Raw genomic sequence first — 17531 nt, forward strand, 5'->3', positions numbered from 1 at the left:
ATGAGTTGGAACTGGCTCGAAGGCAACAGTTTTTTTTTTTATGGTCACCAATCTTCAACAACGTCCATCAAATGAGGAAAAGACAGTCTTTTTAACAAATGGTGCCAGCACAGTGGGATGTCCATTTGCAAAAAAATGAAACAGGACCCATACCTCACACCATATATAAAAACTAACTCAAAATGTATCAAAGACCAGGAAGTTCACAGGAGAAAAAATAGGATCAACGCTAGAGGCCCTGATACACGGCATTAACAGGACACAAACCACAACCAACAACACACAAATTCCAGAAGATAAGCTAGATAACTGGGATCTTCTAAAAATTAAACATGTATGCTCATCAAAAGACTTCACCAAAAGAGTAAAAAGAGAACCTACAGGCTGGGAAAGAATTTTTGGCTATTACAAATCAGACAAACGTCTAATCTCTAAAATCTGTAAAAAAAAAAAAAAAAAAAAAAAAAACCAACACCTCTACGACAAAAAGACAAATAATCCAATTAAAAAATGGGCAAAGGAAATGAACAGACACTTCACCAAAGAAGACACTCAAGCAGCCAACAGACAGGAGGAAATGCTCACAGTCTCTAGCCATTACCAAACCCACTGCCGTCACGTCTATTCTGACTCATGATGACCCTACCCTATGGAGAAATGCAAATCAAAACCACTATAAGGGGGGCGGAGCCAAGATGGCGGACTAGGCAGACGCTACCTCGGATCCCTCTTACAACAAAGACACGGAAAAACAAGTGAATCGATCACATACATAACAATCTACAAACCCTGAACAACAAACACAGATTTAGAGACGGAGAACGAACTAATACGGGGAAGCAGCGATTGTTTCCAGAGCCTGGAGCCAGCATACCACTCAGGTACGGCACAAGCACAGAGAGCTACTCCACCCCCCTGAACTAACCCCAGGAGGGGGACCAGCCGGTTCCACGGGCGGCGTGGGACGCAGCCGGTAGGAGAAGTCCCCGGGAGGCAGTGACTGGTCTTGGAGCAGAAAGAGCAGCGTCCGAGCCGGGGAACCATCCCGCAGGGATTTGGACTGGACGCAGGCGGCTTCATTAACATCTGAATAGCCTGAGCCAGAGGGAGAACTCTGGTAGGGATCTGACTCCATTTTTTTTTAGCGGATTTTCTGGAAAAACTAGTTTCCCAGTGATGGCTCGGAGACAACAGTCCATATCAAACCACTTAAAGAAGCAGATCATGACAGCTTCTCCAACCCCCCAAACAAAAGAATCAAAATCTTTCCCAAATGAAGATACGATCTTGAAATTATCAGATACAGAATATAAAAAACTCATTTACAGAATGCTTAATGATATCACAAATGAAATTAGGATAACTGCAGAAAAAGCCAAGGAACACACTGGTAAAACTGTTGAAGAACTCAAAAAGATTATTCAAGAACATACTGGAAAAATTAATAAGTTGCAAGAATCCACAGAGAGACAACATGTAGAAATCCAAAAGATTAACAATAAAATTACAGAATTAGACAACACACTAGGAGGAAGTCAGAGGAGCAGACTCGAGCAATTAGAATGCAGACTGGGACATCTGGAGGACCAGGGAATCAACACCAACATAGCTGAAAAAAAATCAGATAAAAGAATTTAAAAAAATGAAGAAACGCTAAGAATTATGTGGGACTCTATCAAGAAGGATAACCTGCGGGTGATTGGAGTCCCAGAACAGAGAGAGGGGACAGAAAACACAGAGAAAAGAGTTGAAGAACTCCTGACAGAAAACTTCCCTGACATCATGAAAGACGAAAGGATATCTATCCAAGATGCTCATCGAACCCCATTTAAGATTGATACAAAAAGAAAAACACCAAGACACATTATCATCAAACTCACCAAAACCATAGATAAACAGAAAATTTTAAAAGCAGCCAGGGAGAAAAGAAAGGTTTCCTTCAAGGGAGAATCAATAAGAATACGTTCTGACTACTCAGCTGAAACCATGCAGGCAAGAAGGGAATGGGACGACATATACAGAACACTGAAGGAGAAAAACTGCCAACCAAGGATCATATATCCAGCAAAACTCTCTCTGAAATATGAAGGTGAAATTAAGATATTTACAGACAAACACAAGTTTAGAGAATTTGCAAAAACCAAACCAAAGCTACAAGAAATACTAAAGGATATTGTTTGGTCAGAGAACCAATAATATCAGATATCAGCACAACACAAGGTCACAAAACAGAACGTCCTGATATCAACTCAAACAGGGAAATCACAAAAACAAACAAATTAAGATTAATTAAAAAAAAAAAATACACATAACAGGGAATCATGGAAGACAATAGGTAAAAGATCACAATAATCAAAAAGAGGGACTAAATACAGGAGGCATTGAACTGCCATATGGAGAGTGATACAAGGCGATATAGAACAATACAAGTTAGGTTTTTACTTAGAAAAATAGGGGTAAATAATAAGGTAACCACAAAAAGGTATAACAACTCTATAACTCAAGATAAAAACCAAGAAAAACGTAACGACTCAACTAACATAAAGTCAAGCACTATGAAAATGAGGATCTCACAATTTACTAAGAAAAACGCCTCAGCAAAAAAAGTATGTGGAAAAATGAAATTGTCAACAACACACATAAAAAGGCATCAAAATGACAGCACTAAAAACTTATTTATCTATAATTACCCTGAATGTAAATGGACTAAATGCACCAATAAAGAGACAGAGAGTCACAGACTGGATAAAGAAACACGATCCATCTATATGCTGCCTACAAGAGACACACCTTAGACTTAGAGACACAAACAAACTAAAACTCAAAGGATGGAAAAAAGTATATCAAGCAAACAATAAGCAAAAAAGAAGAGGAGTAGCAATATTAATTTCTGACAAAATAGACTTTAGACTTAAATCCACCACAAAGGATAAAGAAGGACACTATATAATGATAAAAGGGACAATTGATCAGGAAGACATAACCATATTAAATATTTACGCACCCAATGACAGGGCTGCAAGATACATAAATCAAATTTTAACAGAATTGAAAAGCGAGATAGATACCTCCACAATTATAGTAGGAGACTTCAACACACCACTTTCGGAGAAGGACAGGACATCCAGTAAGAAGCTCAACAGAGACACTGAAGATCTAATTACAACAATCAACCAACTTGACCTCATTGACTTATACAGAACTCTCCACCCAACTGCTGCAAAGTATACTTTTTTTTCTAGCGCACATGGAACATTCTCTAGAATAGACCACATATTAGGTCATAAAACAAACCTTTGCAGAGTCCAAAACATCGAAATATTACAAAGCATCTTCTCAGACCACAAGGCAATAAAACTAGAGATCCATAACAGAAAAACTAGGGAAAAGAAATCAAATACTTGGAAAATGAACAATAACCTTCTGAAAAAAGACTGGGTTATAGAAGACATCAAGGAGGGAATAAGGAAATTCATAGAAAGCAACGAGAATGAAAATACTTCCTATCAAAACCTCTGGGACACAGCAAAAGTAGTGCTCAGAGGCTAATTTATATCAATAAATGCACACATACAAAAAGAAGAAAGAGCCAAAATCAGAGAACTCTCCCTACAACTTGAACAAATAGAAAGTGAGCAACAAAAGAATCCTTCAGGCACCAGAAGAAAACAAATAATAAAAATTAGAGCTGAACTAAATGAATTAGAGAACAGAAAAACAATTGAAAGAATTAACAAAGCCAAAAGCTGGTTCTTTGAAAAAATTAACAAAATTGATAAAACATTGCCTAGACTGACTAAAGAAATACAGGAAAGGAAACAAACAACCCGAATAAGAAATGAGAAGGACCACATCACAACAGAACCAAATGAAATTAAAAGAATCATTTCAGATTATTATGAAAAATTGTACTCTAACAAATTTGAAAACCTGGAAGAAATGGATGAATTCCTGGAAAAACACTACCTACCTAAACTAACACATTCAGAAGTAGAACAACTAAATAGACCCATAACAAAAAAAGAGATTGAAAAGGTAATCAAAAAACTCCCAACAAAAAAAAGCCCTGGCCCGGACGGCTTCACTGCAGAGTTCTACCAAACTTTCAGAGAAGAGTTAACACCACTACTACTAAAGGTATTCCAAAGCATAGAAAATGACGGAATACTACCCAACTCATTCTATGAAGCCACCATCTCCCTGATACCAAAACCAGGTAAAGACATTACAAAAAAAGAAAATTATAGACCTATATCCCTCATGAACATTGATGCAAAAATCCTCAACAAAATTCTAGCCAATAGAATCCAACAACACATCAAAAAAATAATTCACCCTGATCAAGTGGGATTTATACCAGGTGTGCAAGGCTGGTTTAATATCAGAAAAACCATTAATGTAATCCATCACATAAATAAAACAAAAGACAAAAACCACATGATCTTATCAATTGATGCAGAAAAGGCATTTGACAAAGTCCAACACCCATTCATGATAAAAACTCTCAGCAAAATAGGAATTGAAGGAAAATTCCTCAACATAATAAAGGGCATCTATGCAAAGCCAACAGCCAATATCACTCTAAATGGAGAGAACCTGAAAGCATTTCCCTTGAGAACGGGAACCAGACAAGGATGCCCTTTATCACCACTCTTATTCAACACCGTGTTGGAAGTCTTAGCCAGGGCAATTAGGCTAGACAAAGAAATAAAAGGTATCCGGATTGGCAAGGAAGAAGTAAAGTTATCACTATTTGCAGATGACATGATTATATACACAGAAAACCCTAAGGAATCCTCCAGAAAACTACTGAAACTAATACAAGAGTTTGGCAGAGTCTCAGGTTATAAAATAAACATACAAAAATCACTTGGATTCCTCTACATCAACAAAAAGAACACCGAAGAGGAAATAACCAAATCAATACCATTCACAGTAGCCCCCAAGAAGATAAGATACTTAGGAATAAATCTTACCAAAGATGTAAAAGACCTATACAAAGAAAACTACAAAGCTCTACTACAAGAAATTCAAAAGGACATACTTAAGTGGAAAAACATACCCTGCTCATGGATAGGAAGACTTAACATAGTAAAAATGTCTATTCTACCAAAAGCCATCTATACATTTAACGCACTTCCGATCCAAATTCCAATGTCATATTTTAAGGGGATAGAGAAACAAATCACCAATTTCATATGGAAGGGAAATAAGCCCCGGATAAGCAAAGCACTACTGAAAAAGAAGAAGAAAGTGGGAGGCCTCACCTTACCTGACTTCAGAACCTATTATACAGCCACAGTAGTCAAAACAGCCTGGTATTGGTACAACAACAGACACATAGACCAATGGAACAGAATTGAGAACCCAGACATAGATCCATCCACGTATGAGCAGCTGATATTTGACAAAGGACCAGTGTCAATTAACTGGGGAAAAGATAGCCTTTTTAACAAATGGTGCTGGCATAACTGGATATCCATTTGCAAAAAAATGAAACAGGACCCATACCTCACACCATGCACAAAAACTAACTCCAAGTGGATCAAAGACCTAAACATAAAGACTAAAACGATAAAGATCATGGAAGAAAAAATTGGGACAACCCTAGGAGCCCTAATACAAGGTATAAACAGAATACAAAACATTACCAAAAATGATGAAGAGAAACCCGATAACTGGGAGCTCCTAAAAATCAAACACCTATGCTCATCTAGAGATTTCTCCAAAAGAGTAAAAAGACCACCTACAGACTGGGAAAGAATTTTCAGCTATGACATCTCCGACCAGCGCCTGATCTCTAAAATCTACATGATTCTGTCAAAACTCAACCACGAAAAGACAAACAACCCAATCAAGAAGTGGGCAAAGGATATGAACACACATTTCACTAAAGAAGATATTCAGGCAGCCAACAGATACATGAGAAAATGCTCTCGATCATTAGCCATTAGAGAAATGCAAATTAAAACTACGATGAGATTCCATCTCACACCAGCAAGGCTGGCATTAATCCAAAAAACACAAAATAATAAATGTTGGAGAGGCTGCGGAGAGATTGGAACTCTCATACACTGCCGGTGGGAATGTAAAATGGTACAACCACTTTGGAAATCTATCTGGCGTTATCTTAAACAGTTAGAAATAGAACTACCATACAACCCAGAAATCCCACTCCTAGGAATATACCCTAGAGATACAAGAGCCTTCATACAAACAGATATATGCACACCCATGTTTATTGCAGCTCTGTTTACAATAGCAAAAAGCTGGAAGCAACCAAGGTGTCCATCAACGGATGAATGGGTAAATAAATTGTGGTATATTCACACAATGGAATACTACGCATCGATAAAGAACAGTGATGAATCTCAGAAACATTTCATAACATGGAGGAACCTGGAAGGCATTATGCTGAGCGAAATGAGTCAGAGGCAAAAGGACAAATATTGTATAAGACCACTATTATAAGATCTTGAGAAATAGTAAACCTGAGAAGAACACATACTTTTGTGGTTACGAGGGGGGGAGGGAGGGAGGGTGGGAGAGGGTTTTTTATTGATTAATCAGTAGATAAGAACTGCTTTAGGTGAAGGGAAAGACAACACTCAATACATGGAAGGTCAGCTCAATTGGACTGGACCAAAAGCAAAGAAGTTTCCAGGATAAAATGAATGCTTCAAAGGTCAGGGGAGCAAGTGCGGGGGTCTGGGGAACCCGGTTTGCGGGGACTTCTAAGTCAATTGGCAAAATAATTCTATTATGAAATCATTCTGCATCCCACTTTGAAATGTGGCGTCTGGGGTCTTAAATGCTAACAAGCGGCCATCTAAGATGCAGCAATTGGTCTCAACCCACCTGGAGCAAAGGAAAATGAAGAACACCAAGGCCACACGACAACTAAGAGCCCAAGAGACAGAAAGGGCCACATGAACCAGAGACCTACATCATCCTGAGACCAGAAGAACTAGTTGGTGCCCGGCCACAATCGATGACTGCCCTGACAGGGAGCACAACAGAGGACCCCTGAGGGAGCAGGAGATCAGTGGGATGCAGACCCCAAATTCTCATAAAAAGACCAAACTTAATGGTCTGACTGAGACTGGAGGAATCCCGGCGGCCATGCTCCCCAGACCTTCAGTTGACACAGGACAGGAACCATCCCCGAAGACAACTCATCAGAAATGAAAGGGACTGGTCAGCGGGTGGGAGAGAGACGCTGATGAAGAGTGAGCTAATTATAATAGGCGGACACTTGAGATTGTGTTGGCAACTCTTGTCTGGAGGGGGGATGGGAGGATAGAGAGAGAGGGAAGCCGGCAAAATTGTCAAGAAAGGAGAGACTGAAAGGGCTGACTCAAGAGGGGGAGAGCAAGTGGGAGTAGGGAGTGAGATGTATGTAAACTTATATGTGACAAACTGATCGGATTTGTAAATGTTCACTTGAAGCTTAATAAAAGTTATTAAAAAAAAAAAAAAAACCACTATGAGACACCATCTCACCCCAGCATTACCAGCACGAATCAATAGAACAGGAAATAATAAATGTTGAAGAGGCTGCCAGGAGATTGGCACTCTTACGCACTACTCGTGGGAATGCAAAATGATGCAACCATTTTGGAAAATGATGTGGCGCTTCCTTAGAAAGCTAGAAATAGAAATACCATATGATCCAGCAATTCCACTCCTAGGAATATATCCTAGAGAAATAAGAGTCATCACACAGACATGCACACCCATGTTCACTGCAGCATTGCTCACAACAGCAAAAAGATGGAAACAACACAGATGCCCATCAACAGATGAATGGATCAACGATCTGTGGTACATACACACAACGGAGTATAATGCAATGATAAAGAACAACGATGAATCTGTGAAGCATCTCATAACATGGATGAATCTGGAGGACTTTATGCTGAGTGAAATAAGTCAATCACAAAAGGACAAATATTGTATGAGACCAGTACTGTAAATTCTCATGAAAAGGTTTACATACAAAAAGAAACAATCTTTGATGGTTACGAGGGAAGGGAGAGGTGGGAATGGAAAAACACTTAATAGATAAGCAGTAACTTTGGTAAAAGCTAAGACAGTACACAATACTGGGGAAGCCACCACAGCGTGTACAAGGCAAGGTCATGATAGCTCCATAAACACATCCAAAGTCCCTGAGGGACCGAATTGCTGGGCTGAGGGCCGTGGGGACCATGATCTCAGGGAATATATAGCTCAACTGGCATAACATAGTTTATAAAGAATATGTTCTACATTCTACTTTGGTGAGTAGTGTCTGAGGTCTTAAAAGCCTGTGAGCGGCCATCTGGGATACTCCACTGGTCTCACCCCTTTGGGAGCAAGGAAGAAGGAAGAAAACCAAAGATGCGAGGGAAAGATTAGCCCAAAGGACTAATGGATCACATCTACCATGGCTTCCACCAGGCTGAGTCAAGTACAACAAGATGGTACCCAGCTACCACTACTGACTTCTTTGACGGGGATCACAATTGAGGGTCCCAGACAGAGCTGGACAAAAACGTAGAACAAAATTCTAACTCAAAAAGAAAGACCAGACTTGCCGGCCTGACAGAGACTGGAGAAACCCTGAGAGTATGGCCCCTGGACATCGTTTCAGCTCAGTAATGAGGTCATTCTTGAGGTTCACCCTTCAGCCAAAGATTGAACAATCCCATGGAACAAAACAAGACTTAAGGGGAGCACCAGCCCTGGGGCAGGGACTAGAAGGCAGGAGGGAACAGGAAAGCTGGTAATAGGGAACCCAGGGTTGAGAACAGAGAGTGCTGACATGTCATGGGGTTGTTAACCAATGTCATAGAACAATGTGTGTACTATTTGATGAGAAACCAGTTTGTTCTGTAAACCTTCACCTAAAATACAGTAAAAAAGAAAAGAAAAATGATAGACTACGCCCTGTCAGGGGTGGAAAACTTGCAAAAACCAAAAAACAAGGCAGTCCCATAAGGTTCTCACAGGCTTCACTGCACATTTGTGTGCGTGTGTATATATGCGTATGTATATATATCCTTTCTCTAAGCAAAATTATTCCTGGCTTACATGATAAAATTTAATACCATATATTTATTATCTATTTCTCCACTCTAATATTACATTTATGAAATGTTCACATTTCTGAAATCTGGCTGCATCGTAAAATCGATATGGGCACCTAATATTGGAATTTTTCTGCCTCAAAAATTACATCAGTGAAATAGCTTACAACCAGTGGTGTCTTGGAATCGTGGAAATAGGGTAAATTATTATTTCATGATGATTCTAGCTGCTTCGCCACATGGACAATTTGGGGATGACTAACCATATGATCAGACATTGCATATAATTTGAATAACCGGATAAACAAAAAGATTGTATCTTTATATCAACCTCAACCAAGGGTCCCTGTAAGGCTTATTGTTCTGGTTGTACCACTGCTGAGCAAGGAAACGGGCAGGTGGCCCTTACCTTCTCGAGTTGAGCTGCAAAAAGCAGTGCATGAGACACAGGAGGAAACCGACGTTGGAGTTGTAGGTGGCGAAGACAATGTCCCAGTGCTCCTGCAGAAAGCCCAGGACGCTGAGAAGGCTGAGGCCTTCGGAGAGGGACTGCTGAGCCTTGGAAAGGCAATACAGAATGACTTTATTCAAACTGCTATACAGAGCGCTGAGGACAGCTTCCCTTTGAGAAGAGGCACTCTCAATGACCTAGGGCATAAAAATAAAAGACACACATGCACACATTCTTGTGAGCAGTGATTTAGATACTGACCCAGCCAAATGTAAAAATGATGTGATCAAAAGGTGACACATTTCTAAAATTCAAATAGAACTAGTTTCCTCTCCCCTTGGGGTTCTATATAAGCTAACGATCAATAAAGGCAATTCAAACATTTCCGTTTACAAAAAACCTGTGGAAAAAAAAAAAACACAAAAATTTCAAAAGTTCACCAAGGTTCTAAAATGGAAAATAGGCCTGGGGACCAGGGATTTCTGACACATGAGTAACAAGGCTGACATCCAGCATCTAAGGACATGCTATTAACAGTGCCTAATTTTTAAAACAAAAGAAAGACATGGCCATCTATTTCCAAAAAATCAGCCATTGAAAACCCTACAGAGCACAGCTCTACTCTGACACACATGGGGTCTCCGTGAGTCAAAGTGGACTCCGTGGCAACTGTCATTATTAATATTTAATAATAACATTTTTAAATAGTTAACATGTACTGGGTGTTAACAATGTTCCAGGTATGGAGCTAAGCATTTTGCATGTATTTATATCCATTGCCTCATTTAAACCTCACAGCCACTCCATGGAGACACTGAGATTACCCCACTTTAGGGATAAGGAGACTGAAGGTAAAAGAGGCTACGTGGTCAGCGAGTGTCACAACAGAGCCTCAGGAAGCCCACAGTCTTGACTGCCTCGTTATGTCCTACCACAGAAGGAGCCGCTGTCTAAAGAAGGGAGTCCCATGGGTTTCTGGTCATGAGAAATTTAGATGGGGAGGAGGCAGGAGGTCCTGACTGCAACCTTTACACTGATGGGTTCATACTTATCTTTGACTTCACTAGAAGAGTTCACAGAACAGGAAGTCCAATTTTTTTCAGGCTATTAGAAAGGTTTTTGTGAATGGTAGACGACCCACTCAGAACATCATAGTAACGCAAGTGTTTGTAATAACGAAGCTGTGTTTGGCTTAGCCCCGTTGGAATTTGGGAATCCCGTGTTTGTCATTGTCCTCCACCTGCCTCAGCAGGAGCACACTACTCACACTCAGAAGAAGAGCTCTGGGGGTCTTAGGCACCCCAGATGGCAGGGCAGGCTCAGCCAGCACCCACTGCTCAGTCTGAGGCACAGTGGTTAAGAGATCCACTGCTAACCAAAAGGGCGGTTGTTTGAATCCACCAGCCGTTCCTGGACACTATCGGGCAGGTCTACTCTGTCCTCTAGGGTCACTACGAGTCAGAATCAGTGGCGACAGTTTGGTTTGGGGTTTTTTGTTTTGTTTTGTTTGGGTTCTGAAGAGATGAGCAGCAGCTTTGTCTTCAGCACAACTTTCTAATCATCTGATTTTAACCTTCCTCTGAGTTGACAAGGGCTATTCCTCCCTCCTGGAGTCAGTCTTGAAGAAGCCTTCTGAAGACTTTCTTTCAGGCCTGGCTGGCCCTGACATTGGTTGGACAGACAAGGGCCCTGGAAATCGTGCTGAGGCCGTCCTGGGGTGCGCGGTGGGGGCGGGGGGGGTCCTCACACACCAGGCATCAGGGCGCAGGCAGCAGGGGTGACGTCATGCTCTGCCTGCACGAAGGTCTGCGTTTGTCTCTGCAACCACAGACGTTTGCCAACAACCCCGGGTGCGTCGGTGGGTGGGGAGGCCTGTGCCACAGTGAGCTCCCTTCACTAACAGGGTTCAAGCGAAAGGCGAACGGCAGTTTGTCAGGAAAGGTTTCCAGCACTCTTTGGGAGGTGAGGGTCTAAAAAAAGCCCCGTTGAAACCTAAAATGTTGAGATTGTATAATGGTGTGTGAGTGCACACACACACACACACACACAGAAGAGTATATCATCTATAGGCATGTATTTGCACATATGGGCGTGTATGTAGGTCTACCTATCTGGAGAGTCTACGTAAAAATAGATTCTGGCCTCAGTTTCAGGAAAGCACAAATAGGACAATGGAGCAGACACTACGGAAGAAATGCAATTGGCCTTTTGGAGATACAGACTTTCTTTGCCCTGTCCCAGCTCATGTTTCCTTGTTGATGGGGAGTAACAATAATTAAGGTTACATCAACTATCACAAGCCCAAAGGTGCGGCTCTCAGGTGTGCAGGCCTGAGATCCCAGTCACTGAAACACATCTCTGCAGGCTTTCAACAGCTTCCAGGCACAACCTGGGCCACCAAACTCTTCCTCCTTCCTCCCACCCAGTCTCAGAGTCTATTTCCAGGAAGGCAGGCAGGTCCAGCTGGACCAACTGGTCAACAGCCAAGAGCTCATCACACAGAGCCAGAATGCTGGTCAGCTGGCAGGAGGCCAGGCCTGGGCAGCCCTGGGGTCCTTACCACCATGATGTGCTCTGTGATGAAGAGAAGGATATGTCTGGGGTTGGCTGTGAACATCCCACTGTGCAGCTTCTCCACCAGCTTCTGGGTGAAGTAGGAGATGTTGGCGAGGGATGGAGCAGCAGCAGCTTCTGCATTTGGTTGAGGCTCCTTATCGCCTAGGGTGGGGAGAAGGCCAAGTATGAGAAGTCACTTCTCCCAGTAATGAGATTGCTCTCAAACACAGAGACTTGTACACATAAAAGAAGCCCAATGAACACATATTTATTTGAAATAATTAATCTTGAATGACCTGGTCAGTGGTGAAAAGCCATGTAGGGAGATGGCAAGTGAGGGGAAGCATTTCTTCCAGTGGCCATCTGGAAGGAAGGTGGAATGAATTTATGGTAAATGAGAAGGTGCATGGGGACCTAGGACCCTCTGCTACACTGGATGGGGTGAAGCTGTTGTCTCAGTGCCAACCATCATGGCAACAGTGTGCTCTGACTTGGATGCAGCCATCTTGTCAATCATCACAACAATCCTACAACCTAGACTGAGGTGTGAGTCTCACTCTGGCCCAGAGTTTACTGCTCTCCAGGGAGAGAGGCAAGATGTGACCCCACAGCGAGGCTTGCCATGCTCCCCATCACCCTCCAGATACCCCACAAGAAGGACCACAAAGTGAGGGTCACAGATTGTGAGACGTGGAGGAGTCTGGAAGATGAGTTATGTCAGTTGGGATTTCTATGGCTCAGAAACCACATGAAGGGCTTTTCTTTAATCTGGTCAAGAAGGTACAGATGCCCTGGAATTAAACCTTCTGGATGAAGCCTCAATCTTAAATTCCTAGGGCCAAGAGAGAGTCTTCATCCAGCTACCTTTTTACAAGAAAACATTTTCTGAACCCCTGTTCTGTGTCAGGGCAGTAGGAACGAAGAGGAAATCACTGAGTGAGAGAATGCCACCCTCCAGTTAAAGTCTTGACTGCCTTTTTGGGAAGGAGTAAAATCTCTGTTGAAGCTAGAGAAGAGACTTCAGCTCAGAAGACAGAGAGCTTTCTACCTCAGAGTGGCCTGAAGCCTCAGGTGGAGGGTGGCATCGGATGCCTTCTAAGGTTCCAATAATCCTCTAAGATGTGAGGCTGTGGCTGGCAGGACACTCGTGCTTTCCTGTTCCGCTGCCATTAGCCACGTGTCAGAGGGAAATGGGCCTGTCACTCACCTCCCGGTACCGGTGCATTGCCTTCATTCATAATGCGAAATATCTCCATGGTAGAGAGCAGGACCTCAGACTGGAAGTCTTGCTTCTGTTGGCTGGTGGCCTGGTCAGGAGAGGCCTGGAAGCACAACACAGGGCTGAGTCAGCAGCTGCACAGTTTTTGCGTCCACTCAGGCACTGCAGTGGGCGCTGCTGCTGCCCACCAGGCCCCTTGCCTGCCGCTGCACCCATCCCTCAGCTGCCATGAGCATGGGCTGCTCACAGCTCGCCACTGCCCCCTTCTTGTGGCTGACCAAACTGTCTCACCTAGGAGGTGATATCCACCTCCTGGGGTGAGGGGGCTAGGGAGTCCGCAGCCAATGACCACCTGGAAGGTGCTTCAAAGTGGGGCCAACCCTATGGCACAGGTTGCACACTTGTGGTCCTTGGGACTCGGCTGCAGACAGTCTCCATGGAGACCATCTCTAGGGACCCTGTTTCTAGGGACCCTGGCTAAGCCCTGCCCTAAGCCAGCTGTTTGCTAGCTGCTTGGTGAGTTCCCGGTAACTGAGGGTCTGCGGTTCAGGAGGACCCCCTTAACACCACACCTCTGTAGCCTGAGCTAGCACCTGAGACCTTGGCTCCTGCCATCCCCTCACCGCCCCCAGGCCTCCCCCACAGCACATGGCTGAACAAGGCCCCCTGCAACCCACCTCCAGGAGCACCTCCAGTGGCACCCACTGCTTGGGCGAGGAAGCCGCTTTCAGAAGGCCCCTCAGGAGGAGCTGTGTGAACTCCCTCAGCTGCTTCCGGGCAGGAGCCTGGAGATCTTCTGCATCACTGCGACCTTCGGCCGCAGCCCCAGGACTGCTAACATTCCAGGTAGACTCAGCCACGGCCCCCTCAAAGACAAAAGAACCCCAACATATGTGGCCTGCCCTGCATCAGTCTTTTCATGTTTACTTCTGAGATGTGCACAAGTGGGATGGTCATTGTAACCATTTCACAGGTAAGAAAACTGAGGGTCCAAGGAGTGAGGTGCTTGCCCATGTCCCATTGCTTATAAAGTAGCCCTCTGAGCTCTCTGAACGTGAGACAAGCTGGTGTCATGGAAAGAAGCGAAGCCGCGGTATCACAGAGGCCTGTGGTGCTCAGAGAGGAAGCCCAGAATTGCCCTGGGCAAGTCGCTTCACTCCTCTGTGCCACAACTCCTCATGGGTTAAATGGGGATAATAACAATGTTATTACAAAGGATTTGTGAGAATGGAATGGAAGAATACTGTATGTGGCCCAGGTCCAGCACCTGAAATATGGTCAAAAGAGGTCAGTTTTTGTCTTCTGGTGGAGACCTCACCTTTCCTGCCTGGTTAGGCCAGGCTGATGTTGACAGAAAGGACCCTCAGGTGAGAAAGACAGAAAAGGAGGAGTTCAGTGAGCTCTTTCATCTAAGTCCCCATGGTGCTTTGGATTCACTTCCTCACTTTATATTTATAAAAACACAGGAAACAGATGAGACAGGAATGAATCCTTGCCCAGGTACATCCAGGAGGGAATGGAGGTGCTAGGAGGCCAAATGACACATCCAAGGACACACGGCCAGGGACTCCTGCCTCCCAGCCCCGTGAACTTTTCATGCGAGTTCTTCTGTTGGCACCTCCCTTTGCTCATTCATAAAATTAATGCAGCCATTCTTAATTAAGCCATAAAATGAATTTAATGGTACCTAGGGGAGTGGTGACTACATTAATTGGCTCCGGATGGCCTTGACTGGAAAGATGCCATATAAATTCAAAACAAATCAAAGCCTTTTGGCCAGCCTTCTGCATGAACAGGGTCTGTCATGTTTTCTGTACAACAAAGCTTGCTGTGGAGCAAACTCGGAGCTGGAACAAGCAAGGAGGGGTGGAGAAAAGCTTTGGATTTGGAGCCAGGAAACCAAGACAGGGCCTGGCTCTGCTGCGGTCGGCTGAGTAGGTGACTTTGGGCTGGGCCCTCCCCTAGGCAGAAACTGTCGACCTCCCATGGGGAGGAAGAACCCAGGGTCAGAATGTATATACAGCTGCTGGGAAGCCAGCTGGAACCCAGCTCAGCAGATGGCATGTTCTGACTGTGGGTGTGAGGGGCAGAGGTGGGGGTTTGGGTTGAGAATGTCAGTCAACGGACTTCAGGGCCTCAGCCCCTACACAAGACCCGTGTTGGGAGATGGTGACAGGGAGCCTGTAGGATTGTCCTTCCTTCCTGCCAGGCCCAGTGGCTGCACGTGCTTCTGTGTGCAGGTTCCACTCCCCGCCCCTCCACTGCCGCCTGCAGTGCCTTCCTTTGCTCTTGATTGCATATCCCCCCACCTTACTTTTCTAGAATGCTTCTAGAAACATTAGTTGATATCAATCCATCAAACCATTTTAAAACCATTTTATCTTTTTGCAAATCTAGTCTTTCTATTTAATCCTTTTGCTAAAACTGGTCTTAAATTTTATTTGGCCATTTAATTTTATTTTACACTGACTGTCACGGAAAATGCTTGGGCTTTAGGTTGGAGTTAGATATAAATCTTGGCTTTGTCATTTATGAATCACATAAAACATGGCATATTTCATTCTCACAAATTTTTGGTGAGGCAAGTCTTATCATCCCTATTTAATCCGAACACTGGTCAGCACCACTTTGTCCCTCAGAATTTCAGTTTCTTCTTCACGGCACCAGCTTACAGATATTACCGTGAACTCTCCGGGCAGGCTCAGGCCTGATGTGTCCTAGGTGTTCAGTGAACAGTAGGTATGCAGCGAACAGTAGCTGTCACCACAAATACATATCTGGAAAGAGATTACCCACTGCCGTTGATCAATTCCAACTCCTAGCGACCCTACGGGACAGAGTGGAACTGCCCCATAGGGTTTCCAAGGCTGTAATGTTTACAGAAGCAGACTGCCACATCTTTCTCCTGCAGAGCCCCTGGTGGGTTCAGACTATCAATTCTTTGGTCAGCAGCCAAGCGCTTTAACCACTGCACCACCAGGGCTCAGACAGAGATTAGCTAAGGGCATATTCATTCACTCATTAGGTCATTTAGCAAATGCTTACAGAGCAACCACTACATGCCCGGCACTATCCTGGGTACATATTGTAAATATTCTACTTAACATTTTTGTCTTTCTGGCATGTTCCTTCAGCTACAGTCATCAGTCTACAAACAGGCCTCACCAGCTCATACACTCTCCCTCTCTCGGGCTTGGTTTCCTAATCTACCAAAGTGGGTGGACAACCAGATTTCTGCCTTCCCTTCTATACTTGACTTTCCAAGGCTTCCTGCACAATAATTCCTGGGTGCTCTTCACTACTGAGAACTGTGTTAAGATGCCCCAGCCTTGTTCATCCCAGGCCCCAGGCCCCAGCCTTGTCTGTCCTAGGCCCCGCTTGCAGCATGGGCCCTCGGTTTCAGAGATCTCCTCCTTTCTTCTCAGCTCCCACATGCTTCCTATCCTTTCCGAGTCCTACGATGGTCCTGTCTTAGCCTTACCCTGTCACCTGCTGGGGCTGGCTCACACCTCAAAATCATACCCTCTTTCCATAACCCTTTCTTTGCCTGCCAACACTCACACCTTTGCCCCAAGACCCAAGTCACTCTCGGCCCTCCCCAGCCTCAGCAAAGCCCTCCAACTGAAAGGAGGTGTGCAGTCATGGCCTGAGGGTCCTGAAGGCAAGAGAAACCAGGACATCATTCCCGTATTGTCTCCCACCCCATCTCACTGCATTGGTAAAGAGGCAACAGGCTTCCTGGAATGAGATTTGTTATTTCACATTATCAGTGCACAAGTATTCCATATAGAATTGAACTTGATCTACCATCAAATTTCTCATTACTAAGATTCCTAACAACTTAAAAAATTATTGAATCTCAGAGCCGAAAATGACCTCGAGCTGCGTCGCAGCCAAGAAAAGGAAAATTACCCAAGTTGTTTACTTAATGTTCCAGTCAAGTTGCCTTAAAATGTATTTTAATTTGGGGGGCTGGGCGAGGAGTTCTGCTTTTGCCCTTGGAGAATGAGGAGGTACTTATTCTCACTGGGGCAGGGCAGGGGCTGGTCCTACCTTCTGGATTCTCAAAGGGAAGGTGATTGCAGCCAAGGTCTGGAGAAACTCCGGGGCATGCCACATGGGGTCCTGGGAGTAGGCACGGTGGACGAGGCCCAGGAACTGCACCATGCTGGCCGGGAAGGTCTGTTCCCAGGTGCCACCTGCAGAACCTGCCAAGGGCTAAAGACACACTTCA

At 44.1% G+C, this 17531-nt stretch overlaps 1 protein-coding gene across 12 annotated transcripts in view; it reads right to left on the bottom strand.

Moving 5' to 3' along the window:
- Positions 1-17531, bottom strand: part of WDFY4 (WDFY family member 4) — a 415213-nt gene that overhangs the window by 189214 nt on the left and 208468 nt on the right. For all 12 annotated transcript variants that reach the window (XR_010318150.1, XM_064269860.1, XM_064269858.1 and 9 more), the window contains 5 exons: positions 17351-17515; positions 13975-14163; positions 13286-13400; positions 12083-12240; positions 9481-9719 (listed from right to left, as the gene is read on the bottom strand). Coding sequence is in view for 11 of the 12 variants with exons in the window: in XM_064269860.1 (XP_064125930.1) it covers positions 9481-9719; positions 12083-12240; positions 13286-13400; positions 13975-14163; positions 17351-17515 (866 nt within the window). In the remaining variant the exon portion in view is untranslated. The remainder of the gene's footprint in view (positions 1-9480; positions 9720-12082; positions 12241-13285; positions 13401-13974; positions 14164-17350; positions 17516-17531) is intronic.

The sequence above is a fragment of the Loxodonta africana genome, chromosome 16, assembly GCF_030014295.1.
Source record: "Loxodonta africana isolate mLoxAfr1 chromosome 16, mLoxAfr1.hap2, whole genome shotgun sequence".
NCBI lineage: Eukaryota > Metazoa > Chordata > Mammalia > Proboscidea > Elephantidae > Loxodonta > Loxodonta africana.